This window comes from Gekko japonicus, unplaced genomic scaffold (genome assembly GCF_001447785.1).
Source record: "Gekko japonicus isolate JY-2015 unplaced genomic scaffold, Gekko_japonicus_V1.1 scaffold7, whole genome shotgun sequence".
NCBI lineage: Eukaryota > Metazoa > Chordata > Lepidosauria > Squamata > Gekkonidae > Gekko > Gekko japonicus.
Window position 1 is genome coordinate 2,260,868 of NW_015159711.1, and position 24,584 is coordinate 2,285,451.

At 46.0% G+C, this 24,584-nt stretch overlaps 1 protein-coding gene across 2 annotated transcripts in view; it reads right to left on the reverse strand.

Moving 5' to 3' along the window:
• EXTL3 (exostosin-like glycosyltransferase 3) overlaps positions 1 to 24,584 on the reverse strand; it is a 194,720-nt gene that overhangs the window by 35,204 nt on the left and 134,932 nt on the right. For both annotated transcript variants that reach the window (XM_015406536.1, XM_015406612.1), the window contains exon 4: positions 7,319 to 9,877. In XM_015406536.1, coding sequence (XP_015262022.1) covers positions 7,319 to 9,466 — 2,148 coding nt within the window. In that variant the 5' untranslated portion in view covers positions 9,467 to 9,877. The remainder of the gene's footprint in view (positions 1 to 7,318; positions 9,878 to 24,584) is intronic.

Below are 24,584 nucleotides of genomic sequence, written 5' to 3' on the forward strand. Positions count from 1 at the left end.
TGCTCTTTACCACCACAAGGATCTTGGGGAAGGGGACTGATTATTCCCCCACAGACTGCCAAAGAACATGGCGGATAACCCTTGCAAATTTTCCTAGGTCTCAGTTTGCAACTGCATATTGCTATCTGAGTTATTCATGTAACAATAACTTGAAAATACACAAAACAGTATAAATGTGCCAGCAGGAAACGAGCATGGCTTTGATGACACTAAACTTTGGAAGTACTGCATTGTTACTAGGGCTGAGATTCTAAAATGAAAGAGAGTGTAAATTAGCTGTATAAAAACAAGGGTGGTTTAGAAAGGCCCAATAATTTGCAGTATGTGGTGTGGGCCATTATTACTTCATTTCAACTCCCAGAACAACCCTGGTTTAAAAGAGTGCAGACTATTGGCTCAAAAGGTTTTTGACTAGGTTATTGTGATTTATGAAATAACATTCCCTTTGTTCTCTATGCAACTTAATGCTTCTCCCCCACATACACACCCCATACACATACACACAACACCCAGATTTTACCATTAGGAAATGAACATTGTAAAAGAGAATGTTATGCAAATTATGTGTTGGAGTGATCGGGTTATCATAGTGGCCAAGGAAAATTTGAACTGGGAAAGCCCTGTTCAAATTTTGTCTGAACTAAGAACTCTCTGTATGGCCATAGGCACTCTTTTCTCTGTCTTCCATCCTGCCTGAGGCTTGAAGTAGTACAGCCCTTGCACAGGTTGAACTCTGCCCATGACAATCAATGGCCATCCTGCCTTTAAAGAATCCTTTCCTGGTCATCTTAGATTCTGTGGACTCTCTGTGCTTCTTCCATGGAAGTCCTGCACATTGCAAGGATTCTGAGGCATGTTCCAGGGCACCCAGTCAACTCACAAGGGCTGCCTGCCAGATCTACTGGCTGTTTTTGTTGCCATATGTAAACTGAGCATACTTCTTGGTCCTCTGATTGCGTACTGCACAGTAAGTTCCGGGGGGGGGAGCATTTCCCCAGGGAATCTTGTCCCCCCGCCCCATGACTAACTTTTTATTGAAGAACTCCAGTAACACACTGCCCTAATCATTGCTGGCTTCATAACGATATTATACTTCTCCAACTCCACTTTCTTATCTGAAGCACTGGCCCTTCTCATTCCCAAAGACAGCAAAAACAATTTTTAGTTGTTTTTAATTGCTACCGTTACGCTTTTGCAGCTGTTTGGCATCCTCTAATTGCAGGCTATGTCATAACTGCCATTTCCAAACAAGCATTTTGCATTCTGTGTAGATGTTATTAGGAATATAGGCCAAGCCGGCTGTTTCCCCCCCCCTTTTTTAAAGCAAACCCCGTTTTCCACAAAATGCTGTTTTGCAACTAATTTAGCCTGCCATTTTCTCCTAAGTTCTCATAATGAAAATCAGAGCAGATTGGGGGTGGGGGTGGGGAGAAGCCAGCAAGAGAAATGCCAGGCTCAAGCGGTAATCTTGCGAAAGAGCAACCACACCCTTTCTGGGGTCTGAAACAGTCCCGAATTATGTTGTAAACCATACAAGCCAGAGCAGCCAACATTTTTAACTCTACAGTTCCCATCTCACATCTGGGGCTGATCGACATATGCAGATTTGGCACTGTGTTTCCTTGTTGCTGGATCATTCGCTTGATGGATGGCTGCTGAATTTGGGATGCGATGCCAGTGGAAAAAAAATGCATCTCAAAAGTGATCCAGAAACAAAACTACAGCAGGTCACTCACACATGCTGCACCGACTGATGGAATGAGTGTGTAAATCACACTCCCCTTTTTAAATACAGCCAACACTGTACTGCAACTTTTCTATCACTTCCACGACTTTGCTCTAAGGACTGTGCAGTCCAGTCCCATCCCATCCCAATTTCATGCTCCCCCGCCCACATCTCCATTTTCAACTGCCCCACCCCAGCATCTCCAGACATTTCTCAACACTGCTCGTCTAGTTTTTTCCATCTTTGCTCCTTTCCCAGCCATTTCGGAGCTCCCAGTCTTTTCAAGCTCCCTCTCCTCCAGTTGACTGTCTCCTGCATCCTGGATCTGACACCAGCAAATGCTCCTTGTTTCGCTCAGCGGGGAGTTTGGCATGTCACATCTTCCCTCCAGCCAGCCTTTCTACCTCCTCCCCTGCCATTAGAAGAGGAGAGAAGAAAATGCAGCTGCTTGCCCACTCGGTCTTGTTGTCTTGTTCAGCTACTCTTGCTCCTGGGATGGGTAAAAACAAACAAGCTCAAAAGCCAATGTGACTTGACCAGCAAGGGCGGGGGAGGGGAGAGGATGAGGAAGAGGAAGGAACAGCAGCCAGCAAAGCCACACTGGTACTCCCCTCCCCCAGCCCTGTAAGTTTGAAGCTACAAGGCTACAACAACATTGAGAGGAAAGCATTTCAGAGGCGTAACCATGTCAGCTGGCTAAGCTGAGGGGGTGCCCTAGATGACCCCTTCCCTGGGAGTTGCTGAAATAAGTATGTTGGGGGAGAGCCCCTCCCTTCCACCCCAAAGACCTAAGGGAGCTGCAGCCTCCATATGAATAGCAGATTCCCCTGGAAGACTTTGTTTGCACGATTTATTTGGGAAGAGAACTAGGTGAGAAAAGTCATGCAACTGAGAATTCATAGGGAGAACCTGACCGAGGGAGAGGGAGGGGGCTTGTGCTGTTCCGGCTTTTGCTAAATGCCTGGCAGGGACTCGTCCAGGGCATGAGTGAACTCGGTTTCCTGCCTTCCAAGCTGGTACTCTAGGGTGACACACACCATCTCAGCTCCTCCAGGTTTAGGAGCCTCCGTGTATTGGTTGCTATGGTTTTGGAGGCTGCGCCTGTTTCCTCATGCACAGGGGGCTCTGTCTCATTACGCCGTAATTTGTTGGAGTTCATTAGCCGTCTGCTTTGGGTGCTTTGATCAGTAATCACTTTGTCAGAGTGGCATTATCACTGTTCTGCACCTGGTGGTCTTATGATGCTTGAAATTGTTTTTGGGTTAATAGAAAAAAAGCAATTTTTAAATGATGCTGTTTCTCCCCCCACACACCCACCCACCATCCTTAATTAGGAGAAAAATGTTGCTCCTATCCCTCACACACCTTGTTCTAAATAGCCTGTAATCAAGTAATACCGGGTAAAGAAATTAACACATCTTTGTTTACAGCTTATGTGATTGGGGGGGGGAGAGATACTTCATGCCTGAACTCCCACATTAAGTTTTTTAAACTCCTGGGCAGACAACTTGCATTTTTTCAGCTTAGCTGTTCAGTGTTAACGCATGGGGAATACAAGCAGGAATACTGTTCTTTGGTGCCAAACAGAACAAAATTCTGCCCCAATTCTGTGACCTGTATCTATTATTTAAATGAACTGTTTGCACCATTCCCCTTCATAAGATCTGCTGGTGCTCTGCAGTGGCTGAGTTACTGGGAATTGCAAATCCACAGTTCAGATCTTCTCTCAGCCAGGAGCTTAATGTGTGGCCTTTGACAAATCTTAGCTCACCCATCTGGAGGAGGAGGAGGAGCTGGATTTATATCCCGCCCTTCACTCAGGGTCTCAGGACAGCTTACAATCTCCTTCCCTTCCTCTCCCCACAACAGACAACTTGTGAGGTAGGGTGGGGCTGAGAGAGCTCTCAGAGAACTGTGACTGACCCAAGGTCACCCAGATGGCTGCATGTGGAAAAGTGGGGCATCAAACTCGGTTCTCCAGACTAGAGTCTGCTGCTCTTATCCACTACACCAAACTGGCTCTACAGCTACGCTTTTTGCTCCCTAACTTTCAATCACAGTATAATATATAGCATAGATTAAAATTTTATTTACCTCCATTCTCTAACATAGGGATTGGATCCCCCATGATCTATTCTGCCAACAGTAACACTTACCCTTGGTGCAAGGAGCCTTTGAGCCTCTTGCATTGGGGAACGCTTTGCTTTTTGCACCAGGGGAAAGTGCCACTGCTTGCTGAAAAGATCAACAGGATCCAATCCTGTGTGTTTAATCTATGGGGTTGTTGTTGTTTGATGCAGTTAGAATCCATCATTTCTTTTGCTGGGTATTTCCTCTCACTGGTTTTATTGTGCTTTTAAAAATGAATTTTAAAGCCGGGCAGGTTGAAAATAAACAAAAAACTTTTTTTTTGCAAAGATAAAATAAAAAGGAGCTTCCGCCACCATTCCAACTGCTCCTAAGCAGGAACAATTCTGAAATGAGGTTTTGCTTGCCTATTAAGAACTCAATTTCTTACTCAAAGCGACAAATGGATCTACCTTGAAGATCAAAGACAAAGAAATAAAAGTATTCAAGGACATCCCATTTGAAATAAGATGGAAGAAGAGGAAATACAGAGACTTGGTGGAATTTTTACAAAAGAAAAACGTCCCCTACAGATGGTTAGTACCCGAAGGTACAATCTTCAAATTTATGGATGGGAAAGAAAAAACTGACTCTGTTGAAAAGGCACGAGAATTTCTGCGTCTACATAGTCGTCCATCAGGAGAGGTTGAAGCTGAGAAAAAGGACAGCACCAAAAACAGTGAAGAAGAAGGAGTAGCGACATCTTCAGATGAGGACTCAGACTCTAAATTAGGGGCAGCTGCCCCGAGGACAAGCTATCATTTGAGAAAGTCAAAGTACAAAAATAAGATGTTATCACACTCTGAAAGCTCTTAAAATGTATTGTTATTAGTCTTATATTGCTTTTTAAGAAGTCAGAAGTAGAGGTGTTTAAAGTTATATATTAATATAAATTGATTGTTAGATGACCACATTCAATGAACTTGAATTGAATTTATAGCTATAAGCTAATTTTGCTAAGCAGTTTGTATGACTACCATCTCTTGGGCTTTTAGTGGGTTTTCTTTACTTTCACCCATAGTATGTAGTTCCCTGCCCTGATTTCGTTGTAGTTTTTATAGTTTGTAGTTTATAGAAAATGCAAATTAAAAAATCCCCTTCGGGGGGCACAAAAAAAAAGAATTTCTTTTAAGGTACGCATGCAGGAAGCTCCATGTGCTTGCCCTTCTGTAGAAGCAAAGGTATTAAAAAGATTTAAAATGGAAATACAGTGAGGATTTTGTTCAAAAAGAACAAAAACTCAGCAGGGCTAACACAAATGTTCATTTTGCAATGACATGAGCAATTGTAACTCATTTTATGGCTCCCCAAAAAGAATGTTTTCATTTACTTCTGCCTGGGAACGGTGTGATTTACTAGTCAGGAACAATAAGATGAAATATTAAAAATATACATTCATTTCATGCGGTGCTAAGCTCCCAGATGCCAAAGCGGCAGCAAGCACCCCCTTCTGCTTTCAAATAAAATTTTTAGATCTCTTGCCGCAACAAAGAACCGCTTTCTACTGCCTTCAGAGAAACTGTTATCCTTGAATTTGTCCTCTGTAACTTTTTGGATTTTTAGCTCACCAGATACACAAGCCGAGCATGAGCTTATGGGAAACTGGTGCATACTTTAATCACTCCTTCCCCAAGAAAATCAGACCAAGGAGAAGTACCCAATCGTGCATTTGAGTGCAGCTGCTGTCTACTTACTTCGCATTCTACTGTCTTCAATGGCAAACACACATAGATGCTTAGTCTCACTGAAGACAATGTGATGTGAAAGGCTAAGCAACCCACACTGGGATACACAACTCCACATAAACTGAAAATCTCACGTATCCACAACTTGCATAACATCATCCTACAGCCTCTGCACTAAAGCCTGATCAAAATGGTAAGATCGAGCCTTTGGAGCCAGCTCATTTCATACGAGCTGTCAAGAACAATTTCAGAGGAGGATTGGTTTTGCTGAGACTTCCAAATCCAAGAAAACAAAATCCAAGAAAAAGAAACACCCATTCCAAGGAAACAACCCTCACGCCCCCCCCAAAAAAAAATAATTACATGCTAGGACAGCAAAATTAATTCTCTCTCTTTAAAAAAAAGTTCGCAGATTTTTCAAAGGAGCGGTTTGGATAACTAATGACTCGTAGGCCCAAGACATACACACAGAGTGGTGCAATTAAAAAACAACAACAACAGCTCAGAGTTACATTCGTAGGAACAATAATCTTGTTTCTAAAAAACTGTGAAACACTCCACAATTGAATGCTCTTTGGTATTTATATGCGAAATGCCAACAGCTGCTTAAGAGAAGCTACAAGCATTATCCATATCTCATATAAACTGTGTTCTGTTCCTATCTCCTGCTGTACCATCTTTGTGGAAGGCAAATTATCACTGACCAATCTGCCTTGAGAGGACTTTTTCCAGGAAGTACATTAATTGTTCAGCCCACCCTCAAAGACTCTGTGTGCAGTTATAGAACTCCGCAAGATTACCCAAACAGCTGAGTGCCAGGAAACAAACCCAGGTCTTTTTTTAATAGAGCATAACTGTCCATAAAGGGGCCTCTGATAAGTAGCTGGAGAGTTAGAATCCCCCGCAACCTGACCAGGAAGAGAGCCATGCCTACTTTAGTGAACATAAAGACCACCAAACACACTTTCATACCACTCAACAAAAACTGCCACCATTCAGGTAACTGCAGCTTTTAAGAAAAAGCCTCCAGGCTCTCAACTGAACTGAAAACACCGCCTTTCACCAAGTATTCAAACTTTAAAACTCACATTTTTTGTTATTTTCTAACTATCCGTTTTTTGTTTACAGTGGGCAGGATGGGACAAAATCAGTTCCCCATGCCACGCCTGCAAATTTCCATGCCCCTCACTGTCTTTCCAAGTCTCGGTTGTACTTCCAGCCCAAGAAAAGAAGCCCTGAATGTGGGTGAAGTCAAAGGCTGGTCTAGCAAGTGACTACATCCTAAAAGGGACAGACTGGTTGATCAAATCTGGGCATGTGAAAAACAGCCACAGCCTCACCTTTCTTGGAAAGTAAACGAGTTCTGAGTCCTTACAGGTATGTCTCCAGTTGCTCCCATTAAATCTGATCCCTGACCTTGCCCTTTGACCAACAAGCCAGCAAAAACCTCTTTGAGCCTACTGTCTTCAGACTGCTAAGATACTGAACTCATCCAGGCTTTCACCCAGACCCAATACTCCTAACTGTACAGTACCATGGGTAAGGGGATTTGAATCTGCTTTGCTCCAAATTCTGCAAAGACTGCCCAGGCTAAAGATACCAAGCTGAGGTCACTTCTGCAACCACTTTAAGCCTTATTGAACCATTTGAACACAAACATATAATGCTAAACGTATAACACACATTTATTTGTAAAGACAAACCCCCCCCCCACAACTTCCAAAATCTTTCCATCTCTCTTTTAAAACATGTAAATGCTAAATAACTGAATTTCTCTTACCACAATTGGGACACCAATGTCTGGCCACAGGAGGTCTTCTGATGGAAGCTTGGGAGAATTCCAGACTACCACAACTTTATTTAAATAGGGGAGACCATTGAGCCTCTCCAAGGAGTTCATCAATACTTCCTCTCTCTCGTAGGTTAGCATTACTACTGTAAATTGCTCCCTGGGGACATTGCCACCTAATGCAGCTTGGAACTCTTTTCCAGAGCCACCAGCTCCTCCACCAATAGGTCGAAATCCAGTCCCAGACCCAAGAAACTTGGCTTCTGATGGTAAGACAGGATCAAAGGGTGTGTGGGGAAAGAGATGGAAGGGCCCGGGAGCAGAGTTCCAATTTCTGTAAATATCCATTGCTGTGAGGGTAAAATTGCGCAAGTATTTGGGGGATGAGTAGGGTGGCTCTGTTTCCACCGGCCCCAAGTCTAAGTCCCCGTTGTCAGCCATGTTGGGGTCTGTGCCGGCAGCTTTGCCAGATCGGTGAGGGATCTCCACCGCCATTTCCTCACGAATGGGAACAGCTGGGATTTGGATTCGAGTCCTTATGATGGCCAAGACTGTGTTGAAGACAGTTTCTGAGGTGGAAAAATAGGTCTCCCACAAGAAACGGCCCTGCCTCCTCATGGCCAAGAGGTCATTATCAGAAATGCTTCGCAGAAGAAAGTGCACTTCTGTGATACGTGGCTTTGGTATGATTAAGGCTGCCTCATTCCAACGGATCACATCATGATAGGGCAGCTGGACTTGCTCTCCAAGGATCACTGGGATAGCTCCAACTTCTAGAGCCTCAAAGAGTCTCATTACACACCCAGCGGAGATCACGAGGTGGGTGTCCCCTGGGGTGATTATCAGTGCAAAAGTAGATAGTTTCAGTAGCTCTAGTCTGTCCTCCCTTTCCCCACAAAGAGCCCACTCAGTGGGCAGGCTTGCCTTAGGTTGGTTCTTACAAGTAAATTCTACCAACACAAAGTCCAGCTTACTGTCTTGTACAGCTTTCAAGGTGGTAATTATCCTATCATCATAGTCTGCTGGGGCATTGCCTTCAATTTCCTCCTCGAATGAACGTACTTCTTGCAAGCTGGACCGGAGAGACTCCACCTTCTCCCCTTGGAAACTGAATAAGTATTTCCGCTTGACTGGCACCTGGGGTGGAATCTTTAGGAAATTCGGTTCAGACATTGCATGGACCAGAGGAGACACTACAATATCAAAACCTGGGCGATACTGTACATCATAAAAGGTGGACTGGGCAATCATGGCCCGCCCTGTACTGATGTTATAAAGGAAGTTCTGAGTCTCAGACTTCCTGGATAGGTTAATAATGAGATGGTTGTGTCCATCAGACCTCCAATATGGCAGAGTGTGCAACTGTTGCTCTATTTCAGTAGGTTTTGGCATTACGGGCTCCTGAATTTCTCCCACTAAGATTATGTATATACAAGCAATGTTTGCATTTTCAGTAACATACACATTAGTTCTGGCAGTTGACTCAAAGGCTTGCTTAACTAGAGGGTCTAATGAGCTCGCGAAATGATACTGGTCACTGTTGTAGACATAAACTGGGAATCCAGAAGTTAGTGGGCAACGTGAATAGTCAAAGCAGTTGTGTAACCGGCAGTTCCTGTTGGATTTTGGCAAGGGGAAGTTAGAGTCGTCTTTCTCTGGTAGCAGCCGAATCGGCAAAGAGAGCTTGGGCTGATTTTGGGCCATCAGTTCTTTGTACGAATGTTCCGTTTGACTGATGACGTTCTTCAGCTGCAGGAGATCCTGCTTGGCATTCTCTATGCTTTTCTTGCAAGCTTCAATCTTGAGGTTCAGTTTGGCAATCTCACTGTTCAGCTCCTGCCGCTTGGCTTCCAGCTGAAGTAGCTCCTCACTCACCGACTCTCGGATGCGGCACAAATCCTGGACGTGCTTCACCTCACACAGCTCATTGCCTGTGCGTGGGCCAAAGATGCGCTTGCCAGCATCATCTGCATCATCTATGGTGGTTAAATAGTAATGGGCGATAAGGGGGAAAAAGACCAGGATGATGAACAATGTGAAGCTAAGCCAAGTGAGCCGGATCCGACTGGACCACCGTAACATCCAGGGCTGGCCTCCATTCCCCACGCCCCCATTCCGCAACATGGTATACCCAGTCATGAGTCCAAGAATTGGCGCATACCGTTATCACGTTGGATCAGAAGCCATAACCAAAGCAGTTCTTTTAAGCAAATCGCTAGAATGTTATTGTGCCAGTTTGACAAAGGGCCAATAGAATGGAAATTTCATCTTCTCCACAGGATGAGGGATACAACTTTTGATCTGATGGAAAACAAATCATCAAACTCTTCTCCTTGACCGCCAGTTAACTAGGTGTTGCTAGGAGTGCAGAAGTATTGTTGTCATGACAATGAGGAGTTTCCTCTGGGCCAGAGAAACGCGACAGGAGCAAGCCAGCCGACATTGACTCGTTCAACATTCTGTATTACTGTTCAAGGAACAAGACATGCAGGAAGAAGCTCACACATCAGAATCCCTCGTAGCCGTTTCACTGCCAGTATTCCATCATTCCTAGAAGACAGCAACGATACATCAGACAATGCAAGAACTGCCTATTTTTATTAAGCTACAGAAGCAGAGACAAGTTTCACAACAGCAAGGCACTAGCAAAATGCCCTGTTATTTGCTAAAACTGAGCTGCAGCTTGCAAAGCAGAACTAAAGCAAATACAACCTGGGGCTTAGTTAGATACTTTCCAGACTTAGTGTGATAAAGAACAAATCTGACTCACTCAAATACCCATGCTCATAGCCACCCCTCTTCTTGAGTAGTAAGCAATGTGTAACTCAACTGAATACGGCACCAGCTTGCACTCAGGATCTTCTTGAACCTGTGTTCCTGCCTTGGAACTAGGAATGGTGTGCCAAAAGCTTAAAAAAACAACATCTGATTCACCCTTGATTTAGTCTGATTTAGCCATCTCTGGTGAAGGTTTAGGATGCCCAATAATCAGAAGACAGGAGCAGCTGCAAACATCTGAGTTTCTGCCCTGGAACTAGCAACCAATTTTATCTTTTTTGTGCTTCTGTTCCTGTATCATTACAAACAGAGATTAATCTAGATTTCTATTGCTTTGGACATAAGCGATAATGAAGAAAGGAAACACGAGAAGTCATTCATGTTTCCTCTAAACAGAAAAGGGGGGGAAGCCTCAGAGAAGGCAACAAACTTAATTAGCTCAAGGAATTTATTGCTGCAGGAAGCCCAGATGGACACAATCAAGCAGCTTTTACAAGGATCAGATGAATGCAGAGAGGAGAACACACCTTGTTGATGGCTGTCCCTTTGTGGTACTCCTGCCAGTTCTCAAAATTCAGCAAATCAGCAGCCCTGTTTTGATTTGGAAATGTTTTGCAGCCCATCAAAGCCTTCTCCTGTTCCCACCCCAGCAGCCAGACAGTGTAGGGCAACCTGCACATGCCCCACGGAGTCCTCTGCCCTCTGGTGTCCTCAAAACAATACATTAACTATGTTTTAAAAAGCAAGATTAAGTTTTTGTTGTCTGCACATGGACCTCAAAAGCCCAGGTCTCAGAAGGCTGCTGATTCCACAGGGCTGTAAGTTCAAAAAGCCCTAACTCAAATTCTAATCATGCTCACCCCCCTAGTTGGAAACAACTTTGAGTTGGAGACAGCAAGGAACTTCTGTGTTAGTTAACAGTTTCAAGCCAGGAGCCTGCTGATCATGGGAGGGAAGGGGATGGAGTGTGGCAGCAACCTTATGAGCTCCCACCCTTCAAAAGAGGAGGCAGTCAGTTCCATGCCTTTCCTTTGAGGTGGAGAGTCCCTACCTCCATTCCTAAAAAACAAGAATGAATTAGCCAGTTATGATTGAAGTCAATGACTTCCTGGATTCCCAGAAGTGCAGGGGGGGGGGGGGGGGGGGGCGGAGAATACTCCACTCTGCTGGAAGAGCATCTTAGTAGCATTCCCTGTACATTTGCTTGCCTTTGGTATGTGGCAAAGGAAGCTGTCAGTCAATCTGTTATGTCTTTAAATTAGCATGTTACTATCATTTTGCCCCTGGGTCCCACTGCCGTCATGATGCCTTACAGAACAGACGGGGTTTATTGGATATAAAACGTGTGTGATGTCTAACTGACTGGAGCAACAGATGGTTTTCAGAGGGAATCTAAAGCGCCCTGTAATTTCAGTGTCCTCTGTCAGAGCAGAAAGTGACTTCTGAAGAAGAAGAGCACATCCAACTTTTCATTACTGACCTGTGCCCCTTTTGCCCCTGTTCTCTGTAGCCTTGCCTTCTGCTCTTCCATGACCACATTTTGGGCATCTCTTCATCCTGGCTTTCCCTGTGCAACTTACCTTTTCCTTTCTCATCCCTTCCTCTTCCTTGCTAGTGTGCTTTTTGCTAACTAGGTTATCAATCTGTGGGCGGGGATTGTTTCCATCTTTTAATCATTGTACAGCACACTGAGCAGTTTCTGATGCAAGTCATATTCATCCCAGGAATGAAATACAAGTGGCTACACAAACTTAACAGAGGATACCCCACAATTTCCAGCAAGTACCCATGAAGCCTACCCAGGAAAAATACCCATTAGAGTTATACAGAGGAAGAGAAAGAACCCAAATCCTGCTGCAAAGAAGGAAATTTATTTTATTTATTACTTTCAATTTATATCCCGCCTATGCCAGGGCTAACTGGCCTACCTGACATCAATGGGCCACAAACAGTGTACCTGAATAACAGAAATTAATGTATTTGTAAACCAGTTCCCAACAAGTGATTACACTGTAACATGTCCAAGACACCCAAACCCAGATTCAGATATCTGCATGCTTGAAGCTGCCTTATACCCAAGTCAGCACTATCTTCTACAATAGGCCACAGCTTTCTAAGGTCAACACCAAAGCCTTGGACAATGCTAGAAGGGTTCTCACTTTCTCTTCAGCTGCTACATCCTGGATCAGGATGGAAAAGCATCTCTTTTATGCTGGTATCGTTATGGGCAGAAACACCTTGTGGACATGAAACTGCTTCATACAACTAATCTCACAGCGGGTGGGGGGGAATCACGTAGTAGAGATTTAGAAGTGGCCCTCTGAGAATTTGTCAGTCATGAGATGCCAGGTTTCATAATGCTGTGATATGTTTCACGCTATGAAGAAAGCACAGCAGCCGGAAGCTCTCTGTTCCTTCACACCAGTTACAGCCCTGATAGGTACAGCCTTCTTGATTCTAAGAAGGGAAGTAATATTTTGGTCAGACAAGAAATTTAGATTAATAGCCTTAATATAAGTAAGCAGGCTGAAAAAGAGCAAGCAAAGCTGAACAGAAAAAAAGGGCTTGAGTCAATCTAGAATTTGTTCATTAACACACTCTCATGTTGGGCTGGAAGGTAGCTGCTGGCTGGAAATTCTGTATGCGTTCTGGGCATTGGAACCTGCCATGCAGCACCATTTCTCCCATGCTTGTGACACCATGTGAAACCACCCTTCTGCAATGTAGGGCACCCATCCATGTGCATATAAAGCTGTTGCTCATGATCCTTCCCCCTTAAAGAAAAAAAGGGGGGGGGCCTGCAGGGAAATAAGTACCTATGTGATGGACTGCACTTTTAAAAGCTTAAAAATACTATACAAGCAGCAGCAGCAGAAGAAGAAACAGAAGAAGCAGAAGAAACAGAAGAAGCAGAAGAGGGGGAGGAGGAGATTGGATTTATACCCCGCCCTTCACTCGGAGTCTGAAAGCGGCTTACAAATTCCTTTCCCTTCCCCTCCCGACAACAGACACCCTGTGAGGTAGGTGGGACTGAGAGTGCTCTTTCAAGGTCAACTCTTGTCAGAATTATGGTTTGCCCAAGATCATCCAGCAGCTGCAAGTGGGGGAGTGGGGAAATCAAACCCGGTTCTCCCAGATTAGAGTCCGCGCACTTAACCACTACACCAAACTGAAGGACTGTGAAGGGTTAATTCTTCACAGAAACAGAGAGCCTTGATTGACAGGCTGCTACAAGGAATCTGACTGGTTAGTATCAGCTGAACAGAGAAAGACTTCTGAACTGGATGTTCATTTGGAAACTTGGCCTTAAGCTGGGAGAGAGTAGGATATTTAGTACTTGAGGAGGGTTTGAGAAAGAGTCCAGTAGCACCTTAAAGATTAACAAAATCTGTGGTAGGGTATGAGCTTTCGTGAGTCACTGCTCACTTCTTCAGATATGGATGAGGAGGGTTTTGTTTTATTTATTTTATTTATTCTTAATTCTCACCCCACTTTTATCCTCACAGCAGCCCAGTGAGGTGGGTTAGGCTGAGAATATGGACTGGATCCAAAGGTGACCTAGCAATCTTCCATGGCAGAATGGGGATTATACCCTGGGTCTCCCAGATCCTAGCCTGATGCTTAACCTCTACACCACACTGTCTGAAATTTTATTAGGCTATCTTGTGTGGGTTTTTTTTAACTGCTTTCACTGTTTTGGGGGATGGAGTGCAATACAGATAAAGAGCTGGCAACCCGGCAGGAGCAACTTAAATGACATAGAGCTGATACACAATGTCACTTTCTATGCAGAACCAGAAGTGCGGGGAAACCAGAGGCGCCATTGGACGATGTAATCACATCAGGGTGACAGGCCCTTCCCCTTCCCTGCAGCAACACCTGTGAAAGGAACCCTATTGTGCATCAGGCTACGCCTTAGAAGTGGGTTGTTACAGCTGTGTAAACTGGAATTTTATTAGGCTCTGTTGTTTTTGTTTTAACTGTTCTCATGGTTTTGAGGAATGGAGTGAGTTATAAACTCAAATAAGCTTGGCTGCAGGGTTATTGGGCTTGTAGCCTTGGAGTCTGCATGTTCATTATCATTATACAGGACTATGATGCCCCTGTCCCACTTCCTTCCTCAGAGGCAAGATTTCCTCTCCTTTTTTCTTTCCCTTTGACTGAGCCACCCTAGTTATCTGTTTTCTTTTATCCCAAAGAACTCTGGCTGTCCCACCCTGTCACAGTATGGTATATTGGCTGTTGACTTAGTCCAGGAACCTGAGGGAAACATCAAAAGCCCCCTTCAACTTAATTTTAAATGGTACTCGAGGCGTTTTGAAATTCCAAATTAACAAAATATTTTATTGAACATAGAGGGGAAAGGTCAGGCCAAATCAGGGGTAAAATTTCTGAGGTTACTCAATATAGAACTCTGAAGTAAATCAGTATATGCACAGACTTTAGGTTGTATGCTTTTCTGGCTGTTGAGCGTTTCATAAGCTTTTCCCAGTGACTTTGGCTCTTCAAGATGAGAGGCTTTTGTTCCAGTGTTTCCCTAACACTCCAGTTCACTTTCTTTGAGCATTCACTGACTCTTTTGGTTTCCAGGAGGCTGGAACACTCTATCCAGTTCCCAAACCCATTCTTTAAACATACCAGTACTCTTCTTAATTAACCCTTGAAAATTCACAAGGCAGTCTCTAACCACACCTGACCAGGGATCGCTCTACTCTTCAGCGCTATATCCCTGATTTAACTGGGTAGGGAAAATTCTTTTCTCTCTAGAAGATCTATCCCTTTTTCTGGCCTGAATGGGAGTCTTTGCCCAACTACCCACTCGTCCTTGTCACACACCCCACCCCACCCCCGTTCTCCATCTGTGTTAAACTGCTCTCTGTCATGGCTGAATTCAGAATGAATTCTTCTCAGCATCCAGTTCAGAAGTCTTTCTCTGTTCAGCTGATAATAACCAGTCAGATTCCTTGGAGCAGCCTGTCAATCAATGTAGGGCACCCATCCATGTGCATATAAAGCTGATGCTTATGATCCTTCCCCCTTAAAGAAAGGGGGGGCACTGCAGGGAAATAAGTACCTATGTGATGGACTGTACTTTTAAAAGCTTAAAAGTACTGTACAAACAACAGCAGCAGCCATACTTAGACGCCCCCACCCCACCATGGAATTGCTTACTGCAGCCAACATTCCAGACACACCTGCCATGGAATCTGTTAAAAATTTCTCTTACAGAGGACACAACAGTTAAGAACACAAGAGAAGCCAATGTTGGATCAGGCCAATGGTCCATCTAGTCCAGGGGTGGCGAACACGTGGCTCTCGAGCCGCATGCGGCTCCCGGCCAAAATGCATGCGGCTCCGGGGCCTTCCTCGGCTTCTCCCCAGCCTCGGCTCCCGGCCAAAATGCATGCGGCTCCGGGGCCTTCCTCGGCTTCTCCCCAGCCTTGGTGTGGCGGCGAAAGAAGAAAGGACTCGCAAGGGGGCTTCTTTCCCCCCCTTCCTCCCCTCGTTTATTTCTTTCCTTCAAGGTGGGGGGGGAGTCTATGGAGGGGGAGAAGCGACCGGGCCCGGAAAGGGGGGGGCGTGTGTGCGTCGTCGTCGTCAGTCGCTCCCCATTCGCACGCGCGCCCTCCCCCGCGCCATTAAGAAACAAGGTGCGCGCCGGGGAGGCTCTGGGCCACTGCACTGGCTGGCGCCGAGGAAGGAGCCCGGGCAAGAGCGAGCCGAGCTCCCTGCCAGCGATATCCACGCCCGAGCCGAGCTGGGCAAAAGAGGAGGGGGCGGGCTGCCGGGGCTCGCGGCTCTGCCTCGCGCTGGTGAAACAGACTGTGTGTGTGAGTGCGCGCGCGCGCGTCGATCCGTGCTGCTTCTAACGGTCTCCTTTCAAGCTGTGGGGTGGAAGAGATGCCAGATATTCTCCTTAGATTTTGGCCATCCTAGCCAACAATCCACACCATGATAAGGAGGATTTTTATACTTAAAGATCCACTAATTAATTCTCTTTCTTTCGCTGTCTTTTCTCTCTCCTCCCTCCCCTTCTCTCACTTTCTTCCCCCTTTCCTGTTTTCTCTCTTTCTCCTCTCTTTAATCCCTTTGTCTGTTTTCCCCCCTTTCTCTCTCCGCTTCCCAAACTTTCTTCTCTTTTCTCCCCCGCCCCGCCCCGCCCTGCCCTTCCCTCTCCGCTTTCCATGCGCCCCCCCATGCCCTGGGCTGCGCTCCCCTCCCACGGCCGCCCCCTCCTGAGCATCTGCGCTTCGTCAGCCCGGGAGAGCTGTGGGCCCACCGGCCGCTTTCTCCTCCTCTCCTGGCGGTCGGCTGAGCCGGGGTCCTTGGTCGCTCCTTCCCTGGGAGGCCTCCGGGGACCTGAAAAACTTTGGCGCCCGGGAGCCACGGTTGGGGGAGGGGGGAACTGTGAGAAGAGGCGAGAGGGAGGCGCAAGCTGCGGGGAGGGCCTGATCCCGGGGGAGGGGGAGAGAGCGAAGGACCTGGCCGGCCCGGATAAGCAACCGTTCCTCCAGCCAGCCTTGCTTCGCCGCCGCCACCCTTTCCCGGGCCTGGCGAAATCACCCGGCACCCTCCTGGGGCTGCTCCCTTTCCCCTCTGCAAGGCTCCAACAAGGTAACAAAAAACACCTGACTGAGCATGTTATATTATGTGTTTAATATATTATTGTTAAAAGTATGCTTTTGTGTGAGTGTTTGTCTGTTTTGGCAGGTCACTGCGTGGTGTGGCTCTCTGACTCTCACAGTTTAAAATTTTGGCTCTTTTTGTCGAACTTGTTCGCCACCCCTGATCTAGTCCAACACTCTGTGACACACAGTGGCCAAAACCCAGGTGTTAGTGAAGGTCCAAGCTCTTTCTGCTCCCCACCAAATCCTTTAAAATCTCCACCAGTTTTTCTACATGATTCAGGTTATGACATGTAATACAGTCAGTAATGCAGAGATCTGCTTAACGGCCATTTGGAGTAAGGTAAGCTGCTGCATAGGCACCCCTGCTTTTGCCGGCAGACACCTAGCATGTGGCCTTGGCAAACTAGCCTGGGGGACACCAGCCCAGGATGTGTTGTGTACTTTTTGGCTATTTTTATACTGTGTTTTGCTGAATCTTGTTTAAGCTGTATTTTTAGTTAAGACACTTTGGTCCCTACTTGGGAGAAAAGCGGTATAAAGATACACTATAGGAGCAACTCCCTACTATTTTCCAGGAATGTGCAACTTACTGTGAGCCCCTCCCTTTTGGGGTTCCGTTAATTCATCCACCTTGCCCCATTCTTTAACAGGGGGCACCTGGGCTTTGATTTGAGATCATTACAATCAAAACACTTCTTTTTGATTCTGATTGAGAAACTGGTCTAACAGATGAGCAAGAAGCCTATGTTCGAAAAAAGAAGCCTCAATCATTGGTCAACGCAATTTTCAGACATCGGGCTTTCCTTGGGATGGAAGTGAAAAGGCGAACCACCACCCTGATATTTCAGCTCAAGCTGACTGTGGTTCAGAAATGACAGCGCTGCGCTCTTGCAGTTTGCTCTGCAAAGCGCAGCACTCAAAATGTATTTGCCAACTGCAGCCATGTCAGATTTCTGTGCCTGGAAAAACACACATGGCATGAACAGAACTGGTAATAAGCAGCTGTAGGATACAAAGGTTTCTGTGCTTCCAAGACTTGAGAAGGAACAGTACTGCACCGCTAAGCACACAGAAGGCCTTATCTGGAGTACTACATTCAGGTCTGGGCATGTCAAGTCAAAGAAAGAAGCTGCCGATGTTTCAACGGAGAGCTACAAGGGAGCTTTGGGGTTGAATGTCATCAATATGCAGATGACACCCAGCTCTGTATTTCATTATCTAAGCTGCCAGATGCATCCCTCTCAGCTCTGCATCCATAGTTTGTGGCCGTGGCCCAGTGGCTATAGCAGAACAAGCTGAATCCAGACAGGAAGGATGGAATGCTAGCTAAGGAAGGCTGAATCTTTGGAGGGGCTGGATCTACTTTTCTTGGCTGGAGCAGAGTTTGTATCTGCAGAGCAGGTTAAGAGCTTGGAGGCGCCTCAGGGACCAGGTCTTGCTGTTTGAAAAGGAGGGTGGTGCGGTGACTTAAGGTTGCTTTTTATCAGCCGTGTTTGACAAACTCAGCCCTTTCTCAGGTTCAACCTACCTGGCTACACTAATTCATGCTTTTGTAACCACATGGCTGAGATACTGTAACACACTCTATGTTGGTTTAGGATGCACCAGCCTAACTACTGTCAAGGACTGACTGGTGGGAACACATCTCACCTGTTCTAAAACAACATTGGCTGCCAGTTTCTTTTCAAGTTCAATTCAAGGGAATAACTTTAAAGCCTTTCACAGCCTAGGACCCACGTATCTGAAGCCTAGGACCCACATGTACCCCTCTATGTCCCTGTGTGGGACTGCCCTGCTTCAGGGTAGATAATCCATCAGGCTCATTCCAGCTATGCAATATTAGGAATGTACCCATGCAAGAGGTAACAGCTAAGACTGGCACAGATGGATCAATCTCCAGTTCAGAAGCCCTCCGCCAGCAAGATCACTCTGGCATTTGGATTAAAGCATCCATTTCATCTTTTGCCATTCTGTCCTCCCCCCCTCCTTTTTTTCCTTCAACCGCATAACTCACTTGCTTCCACCTACCGATCTGGCTCTGCTGCCACAACCAGCAGAAACATGTTGACACTGGAATACAAGTGAGAAAAGGGAGGCCTCGTAGATGCAACTGGATCAACCAAACCAAGGACATGGATATTTTTTCTAATGGAAGCAAGAAATCCTACTTTACAGCCTGCTTTGCTTGGACTCCATGGGTGTTTAAAAAGAAAACCCTTATCTTTACAAGCATTGCCTTATGTGTCTGATTGCACTGTTCCATATCCTGCAATCCACCTTGAGTCCCAACAAGAAAGCCAGACTATAAATAAATAAATAAATAAATAAGTAAAATCTCAAATCAATAAAACTCTGGCAGCCAGAACCCCCCTCCCTGATTTGAGGAAATGTAGAATCTCCTCCTTGAAACCTTCATGGCTAAAAGTAAGGATTCTGTCAGGGCTTCTTTAAGGTTTAGGCTCAAACACACCAAACTCTTTCACCACAGAAAGGTCCCCATTCATCACAAGGAAAGGACACCTCCATAGGATCTTGACCTTTGCATTACAATACTCATAAAGAACATAAGGAGAGCCACTCTGGATCAGACCAAAGGCCCATCAAGTCACATAAAACTGCCTTATACCCTTGGTCCATCAAAGTCAGTATTGTCTACTCAGACTGGCAGCAGCTCTCCAGGGCCTCAGGCAGAGATCTTTCACATCACCTACTGCCAGATCTTTCTTTTTCTTTTAACTGGAGATACCGGGGACTGAACCTGGGACCTTCTGCATGCCAAGCAGATGCTCTACCACTGAGCCACAACCCCTCCCACTAAGTCCAGCATTCTGCTCACGGAGGGGCCAACCACCTACCTCTAAAAAGCCCAAAAGCAGGAAGACAGCAACAGCATTATCCTGCCTGTGCTCCTCAGCAAGTGATTTGAAGAGGCATACTACCCCTGCACTGGAGAGTGCAGATATCCATCATGATTAGTAGCCATTGAGAGCTCAATCATCCATGAAACGCAAAGCCAATTAAAATCATAATCATCAGCTGAAGAGCTGTAAACACTTTTTGTGCCTACAAGGGATCACTGGATTAGAACAAGAGGTTTGCAGACTTCATCCCCTCTCCAGCACCGGGACAGGAGGAGCTTGAGAGGAGGAATAACCAAGGCAAGAAACTCCATATAAAAGCCCAGCTGGAAAACAGAGGGGAAACAGTGCCAGTGGTGGCTGAGAAGCTAGAGGATGGGAAGGAAAAGGAAGTTTTCATCACCAGCTCCAGTAGTGACTGCAGCTCAGCCTCCTGAGGAAGGTGATGCTGAGGCATGAGATGCTTATGAGTGTCTTCAGACCACTCTTAAGCATCTCATGCAAACACCTTCACCATATGGCCGAGAGTTGCGCCTCCTACAAGCCAGCTGCTCATTTTCTAGCAAAACCGGAGCAGAAGTGCAAGAGAGAGTTGCGATTCCCAATCTTCTAGCTTCTTTGCACTACATACAAAAAAGGAATACGCAAAACTTTTCACACACATGCTGTTTGCACCCAAACTCCTGAAAGTGGAAACAGGAACAAGAAGAGACCCAGGTTCAAACCCCCACTCAGTCATGGAAGCTTGGTGGGCCAGTCACATACGGCTCAGAGTAACCTAACTCACAGAGTTGTTGTGAGGATAAGAAGGAGGTGAGGAGAACAATGTAAGCTGCTCTGGATCCCCATTGGGCAGAAAGGCAGGGTATAAATGAAGCAAGTAAATAAAATGTAGATGTTCTGCTTTGTTCACAGAGCCAGAAGCCACAGCTTTCGTCTCCCCCCCCCCCCATTTTTAAAACATGCAAACATACTCTTAAGAACTGGGTGCTTCAGCATCTTCAACCAATCCCCTCAAATGCACCAGAAAAACTAGTTCTAATTAATGCATTCCTGTTTGGACTAGATTTCGGTAGTCAGAGTTAACTTGGAATAGGTTAATTTCTAGAAAATATTTTATACCTTGTTGGGTGGGTTATCATTCCCTTGGTTTGACAGCTGTTTATCTTAGGAAAAACTGGTTCAAAATCTAAATCATCACAAAGTATTTTTAACATGTTTGTATGCCTAGGAGTTTATTTTTATTTCTCTGGGTTTAAAATGCTGAAACTCACCCTGAGCTACTGGGATCACCACCTAAAAATAAGATAAAATGAAAACAGAAGTGAGAGATTTAAGTACCACACATTTGGAGCCAGGAGAATGGGAAGGCTGCCAAAAAGGTTGGGTAATTTTGTTGCTGCATCAAAGAGCCATCTCAGCCCATTAGCCTTTCATTTTCTGCCTTGCACCTTGGACTTTAAATAAGAGCCCATCAGCAAGTCATTAAAGGGCTTTGTACAAAGATTCCCCTAATAGAGCGCTAATACCAGCTGGCTCTGAACAGCAAACTAATTTTATATAATGTTTTTTCAAACCTAGACACAAAAAGCACACAAACACCCAGGTGACAAGATGTTCTCGCTTTTTAAAATTAGATCTGCCTGCCAGGAGAAGAAGATGGAGAGGGTGGGGAAGCGTGCCAACTTGCTTACGTACAAGAGCTTTAAAAATCCCGGAGCCAATTCCACACCCACCAATCCCCCTGAAAAGAAGATGGGAAAATGGAGTGCTTTTAGTGGTGCAATAATAATTTCAGTGACATATATAGAGATCACGCATCTGGGTGTCACAGCATGGAGCTCGAATCATGAGTCCTAAGGATCAGACATCAGCCGGACCACCTATCTTCAAGAAGCTTGCTCTTTACCTTACTCCTGGCTGCCTGCCCCCTCCCCAAGGCACTTGCCATTGAGCTCAGACAGACCATGGATCTTGGTGGGTTGTGACCAATGCTCCCTCTAAGCTATGGAGTCTTGTGAGCAAAAATTCTACTTTGTGAGCTACTGGCATTAAAGTTGTGAGCGAGCGATTTGGCTACGGCATAGATTAGTTTGCTCTGGAGCCATCCTTCCTGGGCTAAGACAAAAATGTGTGAGCCAGAGGCTAAAAAACTGTGAGCTAGCTCACACTAACTCAGCTTAGAGAGAACACTGGTTGTGACTATGACAGAGCCATTGCCTCCCTAAAGTTTATAATCAAAACAGACAGACAAACCAGGGGAAAGACATGGAACGACCATTGGTTACTTACCGTGAAGGGTCATTCTCCTCTGAGGAAAGGAGGACATCTGAATGGGGTTATTCCCACCGTGCCAATAGGGAGGCAGGAAGAAGTTTTTTCCCCTTCCTGTTGGCGCCTTCGGAATAGCCCCTCCTCAGTTCTGGGACTCCGAAAGCAGTGTGTGTAGCCTGAACCTGAACTTGCCCTATAAAAACAACTGTAAACGTTAACCTTAACAAGTAATAAACTCCCTTTTTCAGGGTGAACAGTATACCCCAGAATGGGGAAAAAACTACAGAAGAGAAAAGAGATCAGCACAAAGAAGAAACACAATAGAAGGAGATGACAGTGGGAGGGCCCAGATGTCCTCCTTTCCTCAGAGGAGAATGACCCTTCACGGTAAGTAACCAATGGTCGTTCTCCCACTGAGGCGGAGGACATCTGAATGGGACCTCCCCGAGCAGTGTCCCTCACTTGGGTGGGATGTCATCTTCTTCCAAAGATATTGCGTGCTGTAACACTCTTCTCCCGAAGGCTGCGTCCGCCGAGGACATGGTGTGTATTTTGTAGTGCCTTGTGAATGTCGAAATCGAGGACCACGTTGCTGCTTTACATACTTCTTCCACAGAGGCGCGATTAAAGAATGCCGCATTCGTTGCTGCACTCCTTAATGAATGTGCCGTGATGCCGCTGGGAGGATCATATCCGGATGCCTTATATGCTTCCACAATACACGATCTTAACACGGCACTGATCGCAGATCTGGACATTCTTTCGCCCTTGTGAGGTGGAGAGACACCTATAAACAGAGAGTCCGTTTTTCTCCAAGATTCTGTTCTAGTAATATAGATCTTGAGTGCTCTTCTCACATCTAGGGTGTGCCAGAGAGACTCTTTAGGGTGTTTCGGAAGAGGACAGAACGTTGGAAGACAGATTTCCTGTGACCGATGGAATTTTGAATCCACCTTCGGACGGAATGTGGGATCTGTCGTAAGTACCACCTTGTCTCTATGGAATACACAGCAAGATGACTTTACGGATAAGGCGCTGAGTTCGGATACCCTACGTGCTGAAGTGATGGCAACCAAAAACAAGGTTTTCATCCTCATCCACTTTAGATCGACTTCTCTGAGGGGCTCAAAGGGTGTCTTCATTAAGGCTCTGAGCACAACGTTTAACTTCCATGTTGGGAAGCGGTGAACCTGAGGAGGAGACTTGGCTACTGCTCCCTGAAGAAACAAACAGACATGAGGGTGCTTAGAGAGCTTTATGCCCTCGATGGTAGGAAGAACAGTTGACAGTGCGGCCAGTTGTCTACGTAACGTTGCCGCTCACAAGCCCGAGTCCAATCCTTCCTGTAGGAATGACAGAAGAGAAACCACCGATGGATTTAGGGGGCTAACCTTCTTGCGTCGACACCATCGAACGAAAGCTTTCCAGGTAGAATTATAAATGCGAACTGTAGAGCTACGTCTGGAAGCCATGATCGTGTCAATGACTTGCGTGGAGAAACCAAGATTTACTAATCTTTTCCGCTCAATCTCCAAGCGGTCAAGGTTAGCCAGGCCGGATCCGGGTGCCATACTGGGCCCTGCGATATCATGTCTGGTAATACAGGAAGAATCAGTGGAGGAGCAACTGACAGTTCCTGAAGTGTCGAGAACCAAGGACGTCTGGTCCATCGAGGAGCTATCAATATCACTTCTGCTCTGAGAAATCTGACTCTGCGGAGAGTCCGTGATATCAGAATGAATGGAGGGAAGGCGTACAATAGTCCCGAAGGCCAAACTGTCGTTAGGGCATCTGTTCCCTCCGCGTCCTGGTGGTGGTATCTGGAATAGTATCTCCGAAGCTTGTGATTGCTCGGTGATGCAAACAGGTCTAATTCCGGTTGGCCGAAATGATCCGTTATCATGAGGAAGAGGTTGGGGTGAAGAGACCATTCCCCCTCCTGCAACGTCTGTCTGCTGAGCCAGTCCGCTTGTATATTTTCTATCCCTCTGATGTGTTCTGCCCTCAGGGACGCGATGTTCTTTTCTGCCCAGACCAGGATCCTCATGGCTTCTTTGTGAAGTTGACAGGAGCGTGACCCCCCCTGCTTGTTGAGATGCGCCTTCGCAGTTATATTGTCCGTTCTTACCAGGACATGTTGACCCTGTAGACGGAATGCAAAGTGGGTCAATGCTAGGTAGATCGCTCGTGTCTCCAGGAGGTTGATTGGTAGCAAGGTTTCGGCTTTGGACCATATGCCTTGGACCGGAACGTCTTCTAACGTTGCTCCCCAACCGGAGAGGCTGGCATCCGTGAAGACTTCTTTGAACTGATTGATCAGATAGGGCTTCCCTGTGGTCAGATTGTTTATGTTTGTCCACCATTTCAGGCTGGCCCTGACTCTGGGCGGAATCCGTAAGTTGATTGACTTTCGTTCCATAATGTTGTGTTGATGAGGACGCAGGAAGATTTGTAAAGGTCGCGCGTGCATCCGACTCCATTGGATCATATCTATGCTTGCTATCATTAGTCCTAGTAAACTGGCCAATTCCATCAGTGGAGAGGACCTGCTGAGGAAAACTCGTGATGCGCTGTTCTTGAGTTTCCGTGCTTTGTCGTTTGGTAGGTAGAGAGCGGTGCGGAGAGTGTCGATCACCGCTCCCAGATGTTCGAGTCGTTGTTTCGGCTGGAGGGAGCTTTTCTCGATGTTTATCACAAACCCATGCTTGCGTAGGCAAA